This window comes from Natrix helvetica (assembly GCF_964273705.1).
Source record: "Natrix helvetica genome assembly, chromosome: 1".
Classification (NCBI taxonomy): Eukaryota; Metazoa; Chordata; class Lepidosauria; order Squamata; family Natricidae; genus Natrix; species Natrix helvetica.
The window spans coordinates 375,012,143-375,033,257 of NC_138548.1; the positions used below are offsets into that span (position 1 = coordinate 375,012,143).

The 21,115-nt window shown below is 44.2% G+C and overlaps 1 protein-coding gene and 1 long non-coding RNA gene across 2 annotated transcripts in view; both read left to right on the forward strand.

Moving 5' to 3' along the window:
• Positions 1 to 21,115, forward strand: part of LOC309383824 — a 96,874-nt gene that overhangs the window by 20,890 nt on the left and 54,869 nt on the right. The gene's annotated exons all lie outside the window — the stretch shown is intronic.
• Positions 1 to 21,115, forward strand: part of LOC309383578 (alpha-2-macroglobulin-like) — a 76,573-nt gene that overhangs the window by 8,714 nt on the left and 46,744 nt on the right. The window contains exons 6-14 of the mRNA XM_081936309.1: positions 516 to 684; positions 3,026 to 3,110; positions 5,600 to 5,717; positions 10,534 to 10,648; positions 12,073 to 12,182; positions 14,256 to 14,417; positions 15,829 to 16,053; positions 16,893 to 16,956; positions 18,680 to 18,825. Coding sequence (XP_081792435.1) covers positions 516 to 684; positions 3,026 to 3,110; positions 5,600 to 5,717; positions 10,534 to 10,648; positions 12,073 to 12,182; positions 14,256 to 14,417; positions 15,829 to 16,053; positions 16,893 to 16,956; positions 18,680 to 18,825 — 1,194 coding nt within the window. The remainder of the gene's footprint in view (positions 1 to 515; positions 685 to 3,025; positions 3,111 to 5,599; positions 5,718 to 10,533; positions 10,649 to 12,072; positions 12,183 to 14,255; positions 14,418 to 15,828; positions 16,054 to 16,892; positions 16,957 to 18,679; positions 18,826 to 21,115) is intronic.

Consider the following 21,115-nt stretch of genomic DNA (forward strand, 5'->3'; position numbering starts at 1 on the left):
AGCAATAGCACTTAGACTTATATAGCGCGTCACGGTGCTTTACCGCCCTCTCTAAGCGGTTTACAAAGTCAGCATCTTGCTCCCAACAATCTGGGTCCTCATTTTACCAACCTTGGAAGGATGGTAGGCTGAGTCAACCTTGAGCCTAATGAGGTTCGAACTGCCAAATTTCAGGCAGCTGGCAGTCAGCAGAAGTAGCCTGCAGTACTGCACTCTAACCACTGCACCACCATGGCTCTAAGACCTACAGCCACCATCTCCAACTTGGGACCTTCAGAAAATTAGGGAGTACAACTCCCCGAATTTCCAACCAGCACAGCAATTGTCCTTGCTGGGTTCCAATATTGAGAGTTTAATCCCAATACATATATGGCCTTCTGAAAGGCTGCCATATCCAAATACACTGCTCATAGCGCTCAGAGATTGTAGGACTACATTTTCTGGATTATGAACCACTGATTCTAGAACAATTCTGGGTTATGGACAAACTTTGGAACTTGTTATATTCTTTCCAGGATCCCAAAAACAACCGGGTGTTCCAGTGGAGAGATGTAGAGTTACCGTTGGGCATAATCCAGCTTTCCTATTCTCTGTCTTCCGATCCCGTCTTGGGCACCTATAAAGTGGTGGTAGAGGAAGACTCCACAAAAGTTGCAGAATACAGCTTTGATGTGGACGAATATGGTAAGAAGGAGAGATCCAGTTTGCCCTTCTTTTCTTGCTTCCCCCTCCCTCTCCCTTTCCTCCCTCCATCATTCCTTCCCCCCTTCCTTCCTTCTTTCCTCTTCCATCCCTCTATCCTTCCTTACTTCCTTCTGTTGGAAGAAATGTCCTTCTGGGTTCAGTTCCAATGGGGAAAAGGACACTAGAAACATGGAGGCTGCTTGGAAAGATGGTTTAATAGTGGACAGGATCGCATGGCATGAGCTCCTGAGCAGAATCACATGGCTTGAGTTCCTGAGCAGAAAAGGGCAGAGATGCTGAGAGTCCCTGGGCTTTAAAACCTAGTTCCAAATGGCTAAGGTCCAGGACAAATCCACCCACAGATTCAATGGTGTCTGTGTGGGCAATGGAGGCTTACCTGGGCCATATCCTTGGTTAGGTTAGCTTGGAGTCCCATCTGGGATGCCATATTTTCTTCCTCCCCCCTCCCTGACAGTCCAGATTATTCTGCCTTGTTGAATTAAGATTTATTTGTCCCAATAAAGTTGTAGCAGCTTAATCTGCATAAGTTTGAAAATGTAAGTATGTTCATGTTGAGCTGGTAGATTTAAAAAAATCATTACTCATAGAACATTTATGTTTAGGATTATTTTTAAGGATGGAAACAGCAGGATGGAAATGGAAGTAAAGCACGTAGGAGGGAGGGAGGGGAAGAAAGAAAGGAGGGAGGGAAGGAAGGAAAGGAGGGAAGGAGAGAATGAATTGATGGATAAATAAACAAACAAACAAACAAACAAACAAGCAAATATTTGGCAATGAGGGATTTAGCAGAGATTTAGAGACTCTACAATTCTATTTATTCAGTTTAATTCTAAGAATCACATTCTCCAACAAATTTAACATTTATCTGGTTACTCAGCTAAATTAACCCATTTTCTGAGATTAGAGATTTTGATTTACCAGCTAATCACATACAGATCAAAGATGAATATGGAGTCTCTGGGCCAGGAATTTAAGGTAGTGGTTGGGACAATGGGATTGACGTTTCACTCAACTCCCCCTCCCCGAATTCAACTAATACAATGGGTTGAACCTCTACAAAACATAAATCAGCAAAACAAGGACAAATTGTCTAAGATTGAAGCCAAACATTTTAGAAGGTTGTCCAAACGCAATTGTTAAATTCATTCTGGCATAATGTTTACTGCTTTATTAATTCAAGATTTAATTTGTCTTACTTAGATTCAGTGACGTATAGTCAGGTGAGGCAAGTGAGGCACAGCCTCACCACTCTCATCATGAAAAAAAAAGTAAAAGGAAAAAGCTGAGCTAGTTGCTGCCTCATCGTGGATGACTCTGCTTAACCTCACTGGTGCTCTCCCTCCCCAAGTGTAGTGACTTCCTCCCCAGGCCCCCATTCATTTCTCTCTCACACACACACAGCTGGATAAAACTATATAAAAATCTAGCCCAGCTTCACTGATTACAAGTTTGAAAAGGCAACGTGGCTCCACCTGCAATCAAACTACACTTGGGGAGGGAGAGCACAAGCGACCACTGAGGAGACCACAGGAGGAGGCAGGAAGCCAGGCAAAGAGCCATGCTGTAGAACACACACTTCCCCCCAGCCTCTTTCTTTTGGAAGGCTCGGCTCGGCTCCCCTCCGGCTTCTCTGCCTCTCCTCTCACCCCAGCCTGCCAGCAGGAGGTGGTGGGTGGGCATTATTGTGTTCCAGGCATTTCCCACCCAGACAGCAGACTGCATTTGCAATGGTGGAGGTGTTTGGGAAAGGCAGCAGGGGAATGGGGGGGGGTGGCAGAGGAGCTGCTTTCAAGCCACTGGAAAAGATATCCAATCCAACTTTTGTGTGTGGGGGGGTTTGTTTGAGAGTGAGTGAGAGAGGGAAGGTGTAGGAGAAATAGTCCAATCCGACGTGTGTGTGTGTGTGTGTGTGTGTGTGTGTGTGTGTGTGTGTGTGTTTGAGAGAGGGGGAGGAAGGGAGAGAGGGAGGAAGGAGGGGAAGGAGAAGAAAAAGAAAAAGAAAGAAGGAGCAAAGGAGAAAAACAAATGCTGTCGCTTTAAATTGGAACTGAGCATGCCTGGCTGTGGAATTCTGGGAGTTGAAGTCCACAAGTCTAAAAATATTTGAAACTCAGCACTGTGTCAGTGCCTCACCAGTCATAAACCTCACCGCACGTCACTGCTTAGATTTACAACTTACTTTTCTTTTCAGTCCTCAATTGTCTGGCCAATTTCTCCCATTTCCTTAGCCCTCAAGGGAGGTCGTAGGGGAGAACTGGGCAGTTTGTGCTCCCACAAGGTTCATCTCATGATTTTCTTTCCTTCCCTTTCCTCTTTCTAGTTCTGCCCAAATTTGAGCTTTTGGTGAAGGCCCCGAAGCTCATCACGGTTATGACTAAGGAAATAACAATCAGAGTGTGTGGCAGGTACGTGATGCTCATCTACTCTCTTTTTCCAATTGTGAGCAGAAGGTGCAAGATTTTCCTGGTGTGTGTTCTGACTTTTCAAGTAATGATAGGCTGCTTACTCATGAGTAGAATGAACCCCTTTTCAAAACAGGGCAGGAACAGTAGCAAAAACCAAGCTAATTAATCCCAACAAACCTGATTCTGGCCAAGGAATCCGAATTGCTTGCTATATACGAACAATGAATGGTTGTCAGTGACAACAGGCCACTCCCAAATCCCTCCTATTTATTTCCTAGCCAGGGAGAGTCTGACTGGTGTCTAGGTCTGCTTTTCCCTGAGAGCTGGCACATTGCTTTCCTTTGCTCTCCTCTCCTTTCCTCTCTATGCATACGCACATCTGGGATGGTCCCACCTGTTCCTCCCCCTCATTCAACTCAAGCACCAAAGACAGCTGCCTCTCCACCTGGGTGAGGACAGAAGACCCTGGCTCTGATGCTGCTTCCTTGTCAGAGCCTTCCAAAGGCTTCAAAGCTGACCCAGGGCCTCCATCAACCTCTTCCTCACCTGACTCTGCTGCTAGCTGTGCTGACAGCTGACGGGCCACAACAGCAGAAGAAAGGGAGGGTGGAAAATCTGCTCCTCTTCGGGTTTTTCTTGCTTCTTTGCTGATTTCATGGAAGACACGAAAGTGGTTTGATGATGATTTCTTCTGAGAATGTCATCTTCAGTATCCTGGCCTGGGATCTCCTGGTGGCCTCCTGTCCAAATACCCAAAAGGCCATATCCTGCTCAGGCTCAGAGATCAGCCAAGGTTGGCTTTGCATTTCCCCCTTGTGGAGCATAGATAGAAAGGCAGGGTAGTGGTGAAGGTGATAATGATCGTGGCAATAATTTACTTTCTTCTGAAGGAAACTGGAGCAGAGTAATAAAAACATCTTTTATAAGAAATAACAAGGTAAAATAACCCAAAGGTATAAATAAATAAATATACCTGGAAGCTCTGAGGGTAATAAACCTAACTGATAAATATTGAGGAAGGTGGTGAGAGAAGATGTATATTAAGCAGAGTCCTAGTAAGGTGGCTATTGTGAAAGGCTGGGTGAACAAGCGTTGTTTAAACAAAGACAGTATAAGCACACAGAAAGAAAGAAAAAATCCCGCCTGCAAGATTTGCTCTTTAATACTATCGGGAAATTGCCCAGAGTCATTCTGGACTGAGATGATGGATAAATGGCAAAAAAAAATAACATAATTCAATATAATATAAAATCAATGATAACCTGACATAATTTTTAAAAAGCTAACTGATTATGAAAGAAAGAAAAATAAGAAATACAATACATGACAAAACAGAAGGTTAAAGAAATCCAAAGCAAAGCCAGACTTAGATATATATATGAGCCATATACATAAAAATATTATTTTTAAAAAAATGAATGCAAGGAAAATATCTGTGTCCCAAGATAATGTTGCAGGATCCAATCTGAGTCGGTCACCGGGACCAGAGGTTCGATCTTCTGAGTTTGGAGTCATGCTGGAGTCCATCCTCAGGGAATTATTCTCTCTCTGCAGAATGTGTGCAACAGGTTGTCCTATGCATACTATTTATGTAGTGCCTAGTTCTGTGTGCCTTTTTGTTGTTAATTGGGGTGTTGATGGCTGGCTATTAGGTTGTTGGTTGTTGTTTCTCTGACTATTAAGACATTGGTTATTATTTCACTGGTTGTTTGTTGTTTGAAAACAATAATGACTTAATATCTGGCCATCAATACCCCAAACAACTAAAAGCCACACATAACTGGGCATCATATAAATAGTACACATAGAACAGCCCAGTGGCCACATTCTAGAGGCGAGAGATAGAGAGGGAGGGAGGGAGGGGAGAGAGAGGGAACTAGAAAGAGGGAGAGAGAGGGAGAGAGGGAGAGAGAGAGAGGGAGGGAGAGAAAGAAAAAAGGAAGAGGGAGGGAGAAAGAAAGAGAGTGAGAAAGAGAAAGATGAGAGAGAAAGAAAGAGATGGAGAGAGAAAGAGAGAAAGAGAAAGGGAGAGGGAGAGAGAAAAAGGAGGGAGAGCGGGAGAAAGAGGGAGAGGGAGAAAGAGTGCAAGAGAGAGAAAGAGTAAGAGAGAGAAAGGGAGTGAGAGGGAGGGGGAGAGAGGGAGAGAGAGAGAAAGAGGGAGAGAGAGAGGGAGAAAGAGGGAGAGGAAGAAAGAAAGAAAAAGAGAGGGAGAAGATGAAATAGGGAGAGAGAGAAAGAAAGAGAGAGAAAGGGGAGAGAGAGGGTGGAGGAGGGAGAGAGAGAAAAAGGTTTCCTGAGGATGATCTCCAGTCCAACACTGAAAGCTTGGAAGACTAAAGCTATGGTTCAGGTGATTACTCGAATTGGATCCTGTAAAAAACAACCGACATGGCTTCCTTTGGATCTTGCAGTCCCCTTTGATCTTCTTTCTCTATGCAAACCATCTCCCTCTCTGTGTCTTTCTCCACATTGGTGGGTTCTTACTCTAGGTACACCTATGGGAAACCTGTGCCTGGCCTGATGAAACTGAACCTCTGCCGGCATCCCAAAATTGTGCCATTACAGTGTAAGACTGATGAAAGTCTGTGTAAAGAATTTGAAGGCGAGGTAAGGGACATCGAGTTTCCACAGCTGGGATATCTTCGCTGTTGTTGTTTTTTAAAATGGGGATTATATTTTCTCGATTCACCCTGGCAAATAGTAGGGAGGGTCATATTCAGACAATTGATTGTTGAGACAATTGAAAATAGTTCAGACAATTGAAAATATTTGATGCTTGCTCTATAGAAACGGTATAGAAAAAATTAGCAAGAAGAGACATCATTCTTCCCCCATTTTCAAACATGTTTCTTTCAATTAAATTACTGTCCATTGAAATAGAGTAGAGTAGTGTAGAGTGGAGTGGAGTGGAGTGGAGTGGAATGGAGTGGAGTGGAGTAGAACGGAATGGAACGGAACACAGAACAGAATGGAACAGAACGGAACAGAACAGAATAACAGTTGGAAGGGACCTTGGGGGTCTTCTAGCCAAATTCCCTGCCCAGGCAGGAAACATACCAATTCAGACTAATGGTTATCCAACCTCTTCTTAAAAACTTCCAGTGTTGGAACATTCACAACTTCTGGAATCAAGTTGTTGCACTGGTTAATTGTTCTTACTGTCAGGAAATTTCTCCTTAGTTCTAGGTTGCTTCTCTCCTTGATTTGTTTCCATCCATTGCTCATATGCTTAACTTGATTCCCTCTTCTTTGTGGCAACCCCTGAGATATTGGAACATGCTATCATATCACCCCCCTAGTCATTCTTTTTCATAAACTAAGCATTCCCAATTCCACTAACATATCCAGTGGTGGGATTCAATTTTTTTTACTACCAGTTCTGTGGACGTGGCTTGGTGGGCATGGCAGAGGAAGGATACTGTAAAATCTCCATTCTTACCCCACTCCAGGGGAAGGTTACTACAAAATCCCCATTTCCTCCTGATCAGCTGGGACTTGAGAGGCAGAGAATAGATGGAGGTGGGGCCAGTCAGAGGTGGTATTTACCGGTTCTCCGAACTACTCAAAATTTCCGCTACCGGTTCTCTAGAACTGGTCAGAACCTGCTGAATACCACCTCTGAACATACCCAATTGCTGCATTTTCCCTGTTCATCTCAACCATTTCATGTTCTCTTTGACTATTTGCTTTGCAATCACCTTTTGCTCTATACACATACCACACAATATCTTTCTCTCATCCTTATGGTTTATGCCAAGCATTTTCTAACCTGAGTTTATTCTCATCCACAGCCTCTTCCACTTCAGTGTAACTCCATGCACTTCTGTAGCATTCTGTAATTCTCTTGTCATCTCTTTGTGCAGTTTCCTCATCTTCTTACCTTACCCCTGTGAGATTTAAACTTCTCAGTTGAATCACCAGGAGTCATGGAGTTCAATCTCCATGGACAATAAAAGAGCTTTATTCAACTTTTGCAAAAGTGATCCCCCTGTTCTCATGTGATTAGAGCAACAGAAGAGCGAATGATACACATGAATATAAGATTTAAATACAGTTTCAAAGAAACCCCCACCCACCCTTTTAACACCCCTTATTATCATTGGTCAGTTTACGTCAGATAAGTTTTGGCTACATAACAGCTAGTTTCCTGGACAAGCAATCCCCCGATACTTACTATATCTCTATCATAACAATACTATCAATTTTAGCATGACAGGTGCCTTCCTGCCAATGTTACTCTGACCTGACCTGGAATTTCTACATGTATCTAATGTCTCCCAGTTGGTGTCTTAGATTATACAGAGGATAAATATGGCATCACTATTGCTTTCTTTTTTACAGGAATAATTCTCATTTCTCTTAATCCCCCCTTTCTATTTTATCCTTTCTTATTTCTGTAAACCTTCAGTTAAGTTCTGTAACATGATTCGTACCTCCTGCTTACTTAATTCCCCCCCCCCCCCATCTCTTTTGTCTTTGGCTTAGTTACCTGATAACAGTATTTACAACAATTACAGCATACAGGCATACATTGAATACAAATACAAGAGATAAAACCTATAACTATAATAGCAATTATACGTACAAATAAGGCCTTTAACCAAGCAAAATTTGGAAGCCAAGAGGTTAACAGATTCCATAACCCTTTAAAGGCTGAACTATCAGTTAAGTGTGTGAAGTGTGTAGTGATATTATGCAAAGCTTTTATTTTAGACTCAATAAACTGTGATCTATCGGAAATATTGAAGCAAAACAAACCATCGAATTCTTCACACCCATGTCCCATTCGTAATAATATATAATCAATGGCAACACGATTCTGCAACAGAGACTTCCTAATTTCCCCCATTTCATCAGCCATAGCAGCTATAGCTGATGATGTTTCATTTATACCCTTTGCCAAAGCACATGCAGGATGCCCTAATTGCATCTGGTTATATTGAGTAGCTCCCCAAGAAAATAATCCTAGAAGCCCTGCTTGTATCTTAGTTAATATTACCACCCCATCATTATATTCTGCAGCATACGCAGCACTGGGTGTAGATCTTTTACCTTTATATATCTTCCCTCATTAATTCTTTCATAATTATAGGTATATTCCACTGGAATTATAGGCCATTTCACATATGCGTCCTATGTGGCCTTACCCCATGTGGCTCCTCTATTATCTTAGGTTTCTCTTCGTGTTCATTGTTTTCATGCATTTGTGCCTCATCTGCAGTGTCCTCTATTGTGTCTTCCTCTGGTACTCTTTTACTATGATAGAGACTAGCATTCACCATCTCATAGTAAAACTCTGTTTCTTGGTTAACTCATCCTATAAAAGTATCTCTATTACTATCTTCAGTCCTCGCCTACCCTCCATTGGGATATTATATTGTTTCTGTTTTATTGTTTCTGCCCCTTCTTTCAAAGTTACCTTTAAAGATGGAATATCCAAGTCTCCCCAATTGCCTTTTGCCTCCCAAACTAGAGGATCTATTTGTTTCTCTTGTTCCTCAGTTAACATGTTTATAGTATAAGTATTTTCTTCAAATTTAAGCTTACATCCCAGTAGGGATAGGGCATCTCTTCCCAGTAAATTTATCCCTACTTCTCATACTAGTATTACACCTGTTTTTATATTGCATTTTCCTCGTTTTAAACACACAATTTTATTTAATGTTACTTCAAATGGTTCCCCTTTTACTCCCTTTGTTCTCAGGCTTTCCCCATCCTGTTCAATTCCTCTTGGTATTTTACATATTGATGGGACCCTAAAACCAATAGACCCTAACCTCCCTAAACTTCCTCGTGTCCCACGTGGGTATATAGATGTTGTTCTTTTTTTGAGTTTTTCCCTTATCTGGGCAGTTTCTAGCAAAGTGCCCTTCCTTACCACATCCAAAACATTTCTTACTGTCTCCACTTCTTCCACAGGAGAAACCCTCTTCCCTATCCAGGGTGTTTCCACTGATTTATGGCAGGTGGTTTCCCAATTCCCCTGCCCCTCGAAATCCTTCCTTCCTTTCTTTTGGCTTGTTAGATGCCTTAATGACAGACACCATCATCTTGCTTTTCTGCCAACTTTTTGCCTCATCCCTATTCACATACACCTTTTGGGCCTCTTTTAATAGTGTTGTTATATCTGTATTTGCCCAGTCTTCAATTGTCTGAATTTTTTTCTGTACATCAGGCCAAGCCTTTTTTACAAATTGCATTTTCATCAAGGAATCATATGCTGGTGTTTCAGGAGAAATACCAGAATATTTATTTAGACAGTCTTTAATCCTATTTAAAAATGCAAAATGGTGTTTCATCTTTCAGCTGTCCTACCTCAAAAGCTTTAATCAAATTCTTTTCTTGAGGTACTGCAGTTCTAACTCCTTGGAGAACTATTCGTTTTAGATCTTCCATATGTCCCCTCTCTGCCGGGTCATTGTTATCCCACCCCGGATCCACCAGAGGAAACTTGATATCAGCTGCTGTTGGGTTAACAACTCCCTCTTGGGTTCTATCCCAATAAGCCATAGCAGCTTTTCTTATTTGGGCTCTTTCTTCTGGGGAAAACAAATACCCCCAAATGTGTTGTAACTCTTGTGCTTCACAATGAAGATTTATGCAATGAAGAGTTATGCACAGCTGAGAATATTTACCTACAAGGGAGAGAGGTGTCTCATGATCATGATGCCTCGTAACTTCTTGATAAAGTACGGTAGAACAATGAAAATGGTGCCACATGGCAGTGTATAAATTTACCTTCGCTTTGAGACCAGAAAGGCAGAGGACTATGAAAAACACGTGGGAAATTTGCTTAGATCCTATAAAGCACTTGGTGCAAACATGTCACTGAAAATTCACTTCTTACGCTCGCATTTGGGCTATTTCCCTTTGAAATGTGGGGCAGTGAGTGAGGAGCATGGGGAGAACATTCCACTAGGATATCACAGGCATGGAGAAAAGATACCGAGGGAAACGGAGTCCGTCCATGCTTTTGCTGGAATCTCCCCAGGGATGATCCTACTGCAGTTCACAAGAGAAAAGCCAAAAAAACCCAATTTAGATACCAAATAAAGATTAACAAATGTCTCACTAAGCAACAGAGACATTGGGTTAAATTATGGTCCTAAGTCGAGGACTGCTTGAGGTAAAAGTAATGACCACAGGAGGAACAAATCGGGGTTCAGACTATCTTTAAATTGTCCACTTAAAAAGCAGGCGAGAGCTAAGGAGTTTGGACAGGTGTTCAGAAGGGAAGTTCTGCTGAATCCCTTTCCTACAGGGGCTCCACCTCCTTGGCTTGACTCTGCTGTCCATGAACCAGAGAGTGGATTTCCAACCCCCATAGAAGGCATGGAAAAGTTGGGTTGCTAAAAAACAAGGAACGAGAGGTTATTTGAAGAGGGATCACACACTGCTGTTTCTTGGTTGTTGTGTCATGCAGGCAGATGGAGATGGCTGTTTCTCCAAGACGGTGGACATGGCACCGTTCCATCTGAGGTGGCTCGGATTTTCGATGGGCATCACCGTAGAAGGCAAAATCACAGAGGAAGGGACAGGTAACTTTCATGAAACAAAAGAGCATCAACGGGCTGACAGAATGGCCCAGAACCAGACCTAAAGCTCCCGTTTCCTACAAGGAAGGTTTGGGAGATAGCAATAGCATTTAGACTTACTGTGAATACAATTTAACAGTGCTTGGTGATGCAGTGATTAGAATGTAGAACTTCAGGCTACTTCTGCTGAATTAGCAGCAATTGAATTGGCAGTTCAAATCTCACCAGACTCAAGGTTGACTCAGCCATCCATCCTTCCGAGGTGGGTAGAATGATGACCCAGATTGTTGGGAGCAAGTTGCTGACTGTGTAAACCACTTAGAGAGAGCTGTAAAGCACTGTGAAGCGGTATATATGTTTAAGGGCTGTTGCTATTGCAGCCCTCTCTAAGCGGTTTGCAGACTCAGCCTATTTCTCCCTACAACCTGGGTCATCATTTTACCCACCTCGGAAGGCTGGAAGGCTGAGTTAACCTTGATAGAAAAAAACATCGCATATCTAATTCTAAGAGAGTTGAGGCATCTGAGTTATAAATGAGAAAACTATTCTCTGCTCCAACACCCATTTCACAGAAAATGAAGTGATGAGATTTTGCGAGGGTGGGGGGAATCAGTTGGTTGCAAGCAGTCTGAGACATACTAATCAAATTTGATATCCCATAAAGAGAGTGGTGGCTCAGTGGCCTTCTGGCCTTATAAGCTGGAAAGCAGACAGCTCACGTTCGTGTCCAGAGCATTGCAGGATTGGGTGAGCTCCCGTCCTCGCCCCAGCTCCTGCCAACCTAGCAGTTTGAAAGCATGCGAATGTAGGTAGAAAAACAGATCTCCCTTCAGCAGGAAAGGTTACCACATTCCACACTTTTGTGCTGGCCAAATGATGACGGACGGGTCTCTCAGACAACAGATTCCCTAGGCTGCGCATCTCCCCTTTGAGCCAGTCACAACTGGATGGGGGGAAACCTTTAAAGGGCTACCAATTGTCAAATTCAATCCAACAGAGAGAATTAGTATGTCAGAGAAATCCATAAGGTGCTTTTTCAAGAGGCAACTGGACTTTCTTGTTTTTCTTTGAAGATGTTTCACTTCTCATCCAAGAAGCTTCTTCAGTTCTTTGAAGGAGTTTCTTGGCTTGAGAAGCAAAACGTCTTTAAAATAAAACCAGAAAGTCTAGTTGCCTCTTGAAAAAGCACCTTTGGGACAACCATGACCTGGATGACTGAGAATCTCCATAGACATGTCAGAGAAATCTGTACGGGAGGGGAGGGGAAACCCTGTAGATAGTCTATTCAAACTTGTTGTCCAAAGCAGAAATCCATAAATGTAGGGTGATTGTCAGGCTTCTTGGCACTCCAGAGATGGGGAGTTTCTGGGAAATTGGAGAGGAAGGGAAGGGAAGAGCCTTTTGCAGATGACATTTCTCTTCAACAGGAGTGGAGGTGAATGCCACAGAATACATTGGGATCACGTCCACATTGAGCAAAATTACCTTTGAAAACCTTGACCATTACTATAAACCTGGCATGCCCTATGTTGTGAAGGTAAGATGGGAGCCGTGGTTTCTTTGCAAAGATGGATTTAAGCTGCATCAGCCCAGCCGGCCCCTCCAGTCTGCTTCAATGCCATTTCTTCAACCCAACAGCTGCTGCCCAGCTGCTCTGAGCTAGAACAATCAAAAGCAGTGTAAAAGCATTAAGGAATAAGAATAACAGACTTGGAAGGGACCTTGGAGGTCTTGTAGTTCAGGGATCCCCGTTCCCTGGTCCATGGCCCAGTACTGGGCTACGGCATGTCAGAAACAGGGCCGCACAAACAAGTGTAGCCCCATCTGTGGGATGCAGGCAGCATGTGAAACCACGCCCTCTCTGGTCCATGGAGAACCCTCTTTCCTTGGAATGGATCTCTGGTGCCCAAAAGGCCTCAAGCAGGAGATCTTATACCATCTCAATCAAAGGAGGGAGGGAGGGAGGGAGGGAGGGAGGGATAAAAGACCTCAGCTCCAGGATGATGGGATTATCCTTCAGGGCAAAGCCATTCAGCCACAAACAAAGCCCCATCATTGTATCAGCCCAAAGTATCAACTGAACTTTACTCATGACCCATGACCCCACATGGCCACATGGGAGTCTACAACCAATGAGAATACGGGCCCTTGCCCAGTGGTGGGATCCTGCTGGTTTAACAACCGGTTCAGTGATTGCGTGCGCATGTGTGCAATTTTAACAAAACTTACCTTCCACATTACTTCCGGGGAGTAACACAGCTGAGGAGCAGCAATCCGCTCTGCCAAGAGGATATAGGTAAGTAAAGCGCAGGGGCGGGTGGGCTCACCTGATCATCGGACCAAACCAATTCGCTCCCCAGCTGATCATTGGCCCTACCGGTTCACCTAAACCGCTCTGAACTGGCTGAATCGCACTCCTACCCTTGCCACAGGAACAGGAAACTCAAATCCAAAGCCCAAGAGAAGGTATAAATATTTCTCTTTCACTCACCCATGTGCTCATTTGCCCAGGACCCAAAAGACCCATGTGGTCCTCTCCACCATTAAACCATCTTTCCAAGCAGCTTCCATGTTTCCAGTGTCTTTCTCCTCACTTGGAACTGAACCCAGAAGGACATTTCTTCCAACAGATGATAGATAGATGATAGATAGATAGATAGATAGATAGATAGATAGATAGATAGATAGATAGATAGATAGATCCATAGATCGATAGATTGACAGATCGAAAGACAGACAGATGAGAGAGAGAGAGAGAGAGAGAGAGAGAGAGAGAGAGAGAGAGAGAGAGAGAGAGAGAGAGAGAGAGGGAATGAGAGAGAGAGGGGGAGAGAGAGAGAGAATGAGAGAGAGAGGAGGGAAGGAAGAAGTAAGCAAGCAAGCTGGAGTCTACAATAGGAACCTTTCAGCCTTTGTTCAAAAGAAGGATTATCCATAGAAATGATGATGGTAGACCCAAAAAGGCAAGATGGCAGCCAAACTCCCGATCATCCCTCAGTGCAATAGCAATAACACTTAGGTGTATATACCATTTCACAGTGCTTTACAGCCCTCTCTAAGTGGTTTACAGAGCCAGCCTATTGCCCCCAACCATCTGGGTCCTCATTTTACTAACCTCGGAAGGATGGAAGACTGAGTCAACATCGAGCCACTTAGGACATTGAACTGCAGGTGGTGAGTAGTGAGTTAGCTTGCAGCTGAGGATCCAGATGGTTGGGGGCAAAATGCTGACATTGTATAGTGTCCAGAGAGTATGTAGAGTACTATGGGGCAGTATAGAAGGGCTATTGCTATCATCCCCTGCGGATGCTCTCCTTTGAAACTCCCAAAGCCCCTTTTCTTAACAAAGAGTTGGTTTATCAAACCAACCTGTAACACCATCTCTCAGCGACTCCTTGCTTGGGTTTATAAATCGTCCCCTTTCTTTCTCAGCTGCAGCCCCAAAAGCTACTCCCAGGCTCAAGTCTTCCCTGCTAGTTGTAGTGATGGGGAAAAAATTAAGATGGCTTGATGGGAGAGCTTGGCATCCCTGAAAGAAAGGCAGAATTGGTAAATCCTAAAATATTTGGCTGCAACCAGTTGGGTCCATGTGGCAATTTTTCGTGCGCAGGTGAAGCTGGTAGACAACAACGAGGTGCCGATCAACAATGGAACAGTGGAGATTTTGGTGACGGCAACTCACCAGCGGCTCAATCAAGTGACGGATGCTGAGGGAAGAGCTGAATTCTCCATAGAAACCACTGGTTTCAGAGACAACGTTTTGTCTTTTACGGTTAGTCTTCTCGATTTGCGACGGCTGTATTTTATGACATTCCCACTTGATGGTTTGTTTCTGTTGCTCCCCTCCGGGAGGAGATTTCAATTTCGAATTATGTCTAGCAAGACTAGCAGATTCTGTAACAGCTTTGGTCCCAATATGCCATCCGTCTGGTAAACTGTGGGTATATATGCATACTTTGTTCATTATTTATTTAGTTTTATTTTTGTCATATTTACGCAGTGCATTTTGGAGATGGTGACCCTTTGAGAGCTGTATGCAATGGAATTTCATTTTAATGTATGCCGATTAGTATAGATTTAAAGTGACAATAAAGCTATTCTAGTTAGTTAGTTAAAAGCACTTAGGGCTCCTCTCTTTCCCCCTCTGTCTCTCCTTTCTCATTGTCGCTGTCTTCCTTCCCAACTTTAAGATGATTTTCCACCTTACTCATTCTGAAAATACCATGTAAATTATCCTTTGAAAAGTCACCATTGAGATCCCGGCACAGGCTCGACCCTGTCATTTCCATGGCAAGAAAGGTCCCCTGTGGCTTTATTCCCAGATGTGTTTTCAATTGCCAAGTCTAGCCCACCAAGACGAGAAGATTTCTTTGTGGTCTCCTGTCCGTGTATGGAACAGAGCTGACCATGCTCTTTTCTAGATAAAAGAGGTGCAAGGGATCTTCCCTTCCCCAAAGCTGGATTTTGAGTCCTTTACTGCTTAAGGAAGGGAGGGGGTGGCAGAGAGGTAAATGCAGAGCTGGTTGGGGAAAAATTTGCAGGCGTTGGGATAGGGAACTGGGAAAATTTAACAGAGTTAACAAATTCTGGCACATCAGGCAATGGAGTGCATGTGCATGGCCAGCGTGAAGAACACGGTGGTGACGGCTGTGGGACTAAAGCTCTTTTTTGGTGCATTCGAGAAGTGGAGGTCAGTAGTTTTCGGTGCAAGAAGCCTGGGAGGATTGTCTTGTACTGAAAAAAGGAGGAGGCTGCTGCAGGTATCTCGCAACAAGGGAGGTGAGATACGGGCTGGTGGGGAGCCCGGTGGCACGACTCAGCTCTGGCTTGCCTTTCTCTTTGTCACCAGCCATGGGATGAAGGTAAGGTCGCGGGACGAAGAAAGAGGCGGTCATGGGGGAGGAAGCGGGGAGATTGAGTAAGAGGCCTGGGCCTCTGAAGGAGGGGAAATGGGGCAACGTGTGGTGAAGGGAGACTGGGCGACATGACCCCCATAAAGCCACACCTACCAAGCCACGCCCACAGAACCAGTAGGACAAAATGTTGAATACCACCACTGCATCCACCCATCCGTTATCTATTTCTATATCTACTGAATATCTACTGTATATCTATATCTATCTATCCTCTATTGATCTATCACATTTCTCTAAATTTCTCTAAATCTGTGCTTTTCCTCTCAGGCTATGCATCAATACAAGCCTCAGCATACTAGCAAGCACTGGGTTACAGCCAGTCACGGTCAAGCATTTCACACGGCGTACATGTTTTATTCTCCAAGCAAAAGTTACATACATATTGAGCCTGCATCGGAGATATTAAGCTGCGGCCACCGTGAGCCTGTTCGGGTGCGTTACATCCTTAACCGAGGGGGTGAGACAGACGACGAGATTGTCTTCTATTACATGGTGAGTCCTCAGGCCAAGGCTGCATTCACAAGGCATGTTTGCTTCGCTTTGTTAAACAGCTATCAATCAATCAATCAATCAATCAGAATAGATTGAAGGGACTTTGGGGGTCTTCTAGTCCAATCCCCTGCTCAAACAGCAGACCCTATACCATTTCAGACAGGTGGCTGTCCAGTCTCTTCTTAAAACCTCCAGGGATGAAAGACCCAGAACTTCCGAAGGCAAAGCCTAGTTAAGTGTCCTCCCTGTTAGGAAGTTTCTCCTTCGTTCCAGGTTGCTTCTCTCCTTAATTAATTTCAGTCCATTGTTTCTTGTCCTGCCTTCTGGTGTTTTGGAAAATAAATTGACCCCCTCTTCTTTGTGGCAGCCTCTCAAATACTGGAAGACTGCTATCATGTCCCACTTAGTCTTTCTTTTCTCTAGACTAGCCAAACCCAAATCCTGCAACTGTTCTTCATACATTCTGTTCTCCAGGCCTTTAATCATTTTAGTTGAGCTTCTTTGCACTTCCCCCCCCCCCAAAAAAAAAGACAGAGTCCGGATATGTCTTGACAAGCCAAACATGTTGATTCAGCTGATAAAGACGGGTCCTCCCTAAAGGTGGAGGAATCCCAAACACAGTCTGAGGCAGATATTTACACATTTCTTTGCTTCTGCTTGGTTACAAAAGGTTAAGCTAGACAATTGCAGCTTTCAATGCTAAGGGTCCATATATCTAACATGACAGCCAGTGTTAGAGTTGGAAATCAATCAATCAATTGTCTGATCAATCAATCGATCGATCAATCAATCGATTTCTTCAAGCCCTTGCATATCTAACAGGATTTTTTCCCATGCAGGTCAAGGCTAGGGAGAACATCATACGAACAGGGACACACACTCAGCCAATGGAACAGGGAAAAGGTAAATGCTCCCCCTCTACATTACACTCCCCCCTCCTGCTTGACAAAAAGCTTCCCATAAGTTCCCGAGGTGTCTCCATCTATGGGGCTCCAGTCAGTGGTGGGATTCAACCCACTTAACAACCGGTTCCCTCAAACCGGTCCGAATCGGCTGAATCCCACCTGTGGTTCCAGTTCTCTCTTGCTAAATGCTGGGTGCCCCCTGCATGTCTGAAAAACCTCTCTTCCTTTTCCCACTCACAGCTGGGTTCACTATATCCGATATCACACTGGCAGGGCAAGGGAGGTGGCTACACACAGCCAGCCCTGCCATTGGGTAGAGGAAAGGGATGGTCTCAAGCAGTAGGAACAGGCCGTTTCTCCCAAATCTCTGCAGCCGTTTCCTTCACCCTGAGCTTTTGCTGGCCGTCACAGTGATGCTTCTTTGCAACTATGCTATAAGGCTGCCCAGATGCCTATGCTCCATTTCCTCTGGGACAGGCCCTTCTCAGAGATCCACAGAGAGGATTAGGGGCTCAGTCTCTTGTAGTCAGCAGGCTGGTATGCCGGATGTGACTTTGTTTTCAGGGATAACCAAAACATGCAAGGTGGGAGAATGAAAGATAGAGAATGGGATGCAGTTCCCAATCACCTGAGACCCAGAAGGCCCCAAGTTCAACCCAGAGTCAAGAAAGCCTGGAGAGCCATGGGAAGGCACTACTAAGAGCACTGACTCATGGTTCCGAGGCAGCATTTGGGGTTTTTAGGATGAGTTGAAGGACTCCATGGCATGTGCCACGGGGCCTGTTTTATGTCCGTTGCCCTCCTGTGCAGTGGGAGATGTTACTGGAGGGAGATTCACCTTCTGCTTCATGGATCCCTGAAACAAGAAGGACCACCGACTTGATCATTGCCACCACAAACTTAACATTTATCGTGGAGGAGAAGACAAGCCCTCACAACTGAGAAGAAGACAGCTCTTGGTTCTTCAATGATCAATTTTTGACTCACATTTCCCAGCCTGTTGTGGTCGTCCTGGTGAAGACCGATGTACTCCAACTAGAACTAATTCTATGCATCTCTCTATCTCTCTATCTCTCTATCTCTCTATCTCTCTATCTCTCTATCTCTCTATCTCTCTATCTCTCTATCTCTCTATCTCTCTATCTCTCTATCTCTCTATCTCTCTATCTCTCTATCTCTCTATCTCTCTATCTCTCTATCTATCTCAACTCGCAAAGCATCCCTGGCCTGCTCTTGAGTTGCCATAGGAAAGGGGAGATGGGAAACTGATGAAACAGCACAGCAGCCAAAGACAGATGCTCATTCCAGACTTATCTCTCTCAAGGCTGCATCCCAGGGTTACTTACAGCGGCTGGAGAGGAGTGATCTCTACAACCTGAAAAATTGCCCTGTTAGCAAATGTGATTGATGAGGGGAGGTGGGGGAAAACAGGGTCATGATTGGGGGCCCTAAATTATGTGGGGTCAGAGCTGGCTTCACTTGGGAGTGTGCCAACATGTTGCTCCTAATAAATAACTAGATTTCTTTTGAAGCTTGGCTTGAGGCTCAGGATTTAATTAGGGCATCCGTTGGAACTCTATCTATCTATCTATCTATCTATCTATCTATCTATCTATCTATCTACCTACCTACCTACCTACCTACCTACCTACCTAATGAAATTTATATGTCTCTTTTGAACTCTCTTTCTCTTTCCTCCACCCGGGACTTTCATCCTTTAGAAACCAAAGGGGACTTCCTTTTGAATCTCTCAGTGGATGTCAACACTGCTCCCAAGATCCACTTGCTCCTCTACACTATTTTGCCCAGTGGAGAACTGGTTGCTGGCTCGAGAAACTTCACCGTAGAAAAGTGCTTCTCCAACAAGGTAAACTTGTACATTTTGTGTTGTGTAAAGAAAGGCAGAATCTTAATGATCCAGAACAGGTCTTCTCTAAGCTGGTGCTCCTCCACTCTATTGATGCTAATATCCGCCAAGCCTTCTTTGCTCCCGATCCTTTGGGAAATACTTCTTGAGTTACCCTTTTGCTATCTGCTTGTCCAGGCTGTTGCCAGACCTGTTCCCTTGAATGCCAGTATCTCAGTGGGTCATAACCAAGTTGCAATGGAAAGAAAACCCCAAACATCGGCTAAACTTAAGCCAATTTTTGGGGAGTCAGCCAGTAGTTCCATTGATCCTGTCAAATTGTGGCTTGAGGTTAGTAACAGAGGCAACTCAAGATTACAATATACATGAGAGTTCCGGTTCCGGCGGCGGCGGCGACGGGCAGCTCTTTGCCCGCTCCGGCTCCCCGGTGGGCTTCCCCACTCCTTGGGGGGCACAGGACACCCCGCAGAGGGGTCCTGCCGGAGGGGCGGCATCGCGGAGGTCTCCTGCAGCGGCGGCAGCCGGCGGGAGTTCTCTCGCGCGCCCAAGGCACCGGGGAGCAAGCTCGGAGGGCGCATCGCGTTTCCACGCCTCGCGCCTCGCTACAAGCCGACTGGAGAATGCTACAATTGAAGGAAGCAGCTGCGGTGCGGTGAGGTTGCCTCTCTCTTCATCCCTTACTTTGCATGAAGATTTATTCAGCTTTTAAAACTTTAAAATAACTTTCGGAGCATTTTGGAGGTGCGGCTGGAGGGAGGGGGGTTTCCCCCCCCCCCTTGGACAAGCGGCAAGAAACAATTTTGCTCTCAGCCCCCAGGGAAGGAGGAGGGGGGAGAGCCAACGAATGAAGCCTCACTTAGGCTGAGATGATTTTCTTTTCAATTTAATTTTACATATTACAATGATTTGAGGACTTTTGGAACTTTTTAAAACTTTGTTATGCCTCTCTGCCCAAAACTGGCAGGGCAAGATGGCACACTTCCGTTGTCTTTATGAACTCTGAAACCTGACTCCACCTTTAAAATTCAGGCTTCCGGTCTTTGTCTCCGTGTCTCCCAGAGGAACCTCTTGTGGATTGGTATTTTTTTAACCTTCTAGGGGAAATTTTCTATCTATTGCCAGACTTATTGGAGAGATTCTCTTCTGCCTGGTTATTCTGCTCCCAGATTCACCTGGCTACCCTTCTTTTCTAACTGCTTACTTCATATTTGGATTGAACTTTTAACGTTATAAAGGATGGCATCTAAAAGACCTCCTCCTGGAAAACCTGGCTTTGCCACTTCTGCTCCAACATCCGCAACATCCAGTCCAGCCACACAGTCCAAGATAACAGAACTGATGCAACATAAGACTACAGAGATGGACTTTCAACAAATGCTTCAACAAATTCTACAGGGCCAGGAGGAAATCAAAAAACAGTTAAGGGAAATGAAAGATGAAATTAAAGAAAATCAAGCCCAAATATATAAGAACTCACAAAGACTGAATCTTGTGGAAGGGGGGGTGGAGGAGGTGAGGGGGGGGGTGGAAGCTGTGCAGAAAGGGAACAAAGATCTTGACATCCAACAGATGAAATTAGAATTTGAGAGAATGTCCTATTATCTTAGATTTCAAAATGTTATAGAAGAAGATGGGGAAAATATAAGGGACATCATGACAAACATTCTGGCTGACTATACACACAAAGAAAAACAACAGATGGGGTGGGATATAGATCTGGTTTATAGAGTGAACTCAGCTTATGCTAGAACACACAATGTACCCAGGGAGGTTCACATTAAATTCCTTAGAAAAAGCACAAGAGATGAAATTCTGGGTGTACAAAGGGGGCAAGCATTGACATATCATGATATGGAGATAACCATTCTGAAGCAGATCCCTAAGAAGATTAGAGAAAAAAGAAGAAATTATTCGCAATTAGCGAATAAATTATACCAGAAAGGGGTGTGGTTTAGATGGTTGATGCCTGAAGGTATGCTGATATTCTGGGAGGAGACAAGAATCAGAATTAATTCACCCATAGAGGCGCAGGCCTTTATGGAAAAAAATAAAACACTCCTAGAGAAACCACCAGACACTACAACGGACACGCAGGACACGGGAGGGGCCAGAGCTCTGCCAGTGGAGGGAGATGGGGCAATAGCAAGAAGACTCAGATCACAGAAATAAATATGAAAATCATTATAAATTGACCGAAAGTGAAAATGGAATTATATTTGGATTTTATATTGTAATGTTTAATTTGATTGAATTTAATAATAGAACTAATATGCTGATTATAATCAATTAT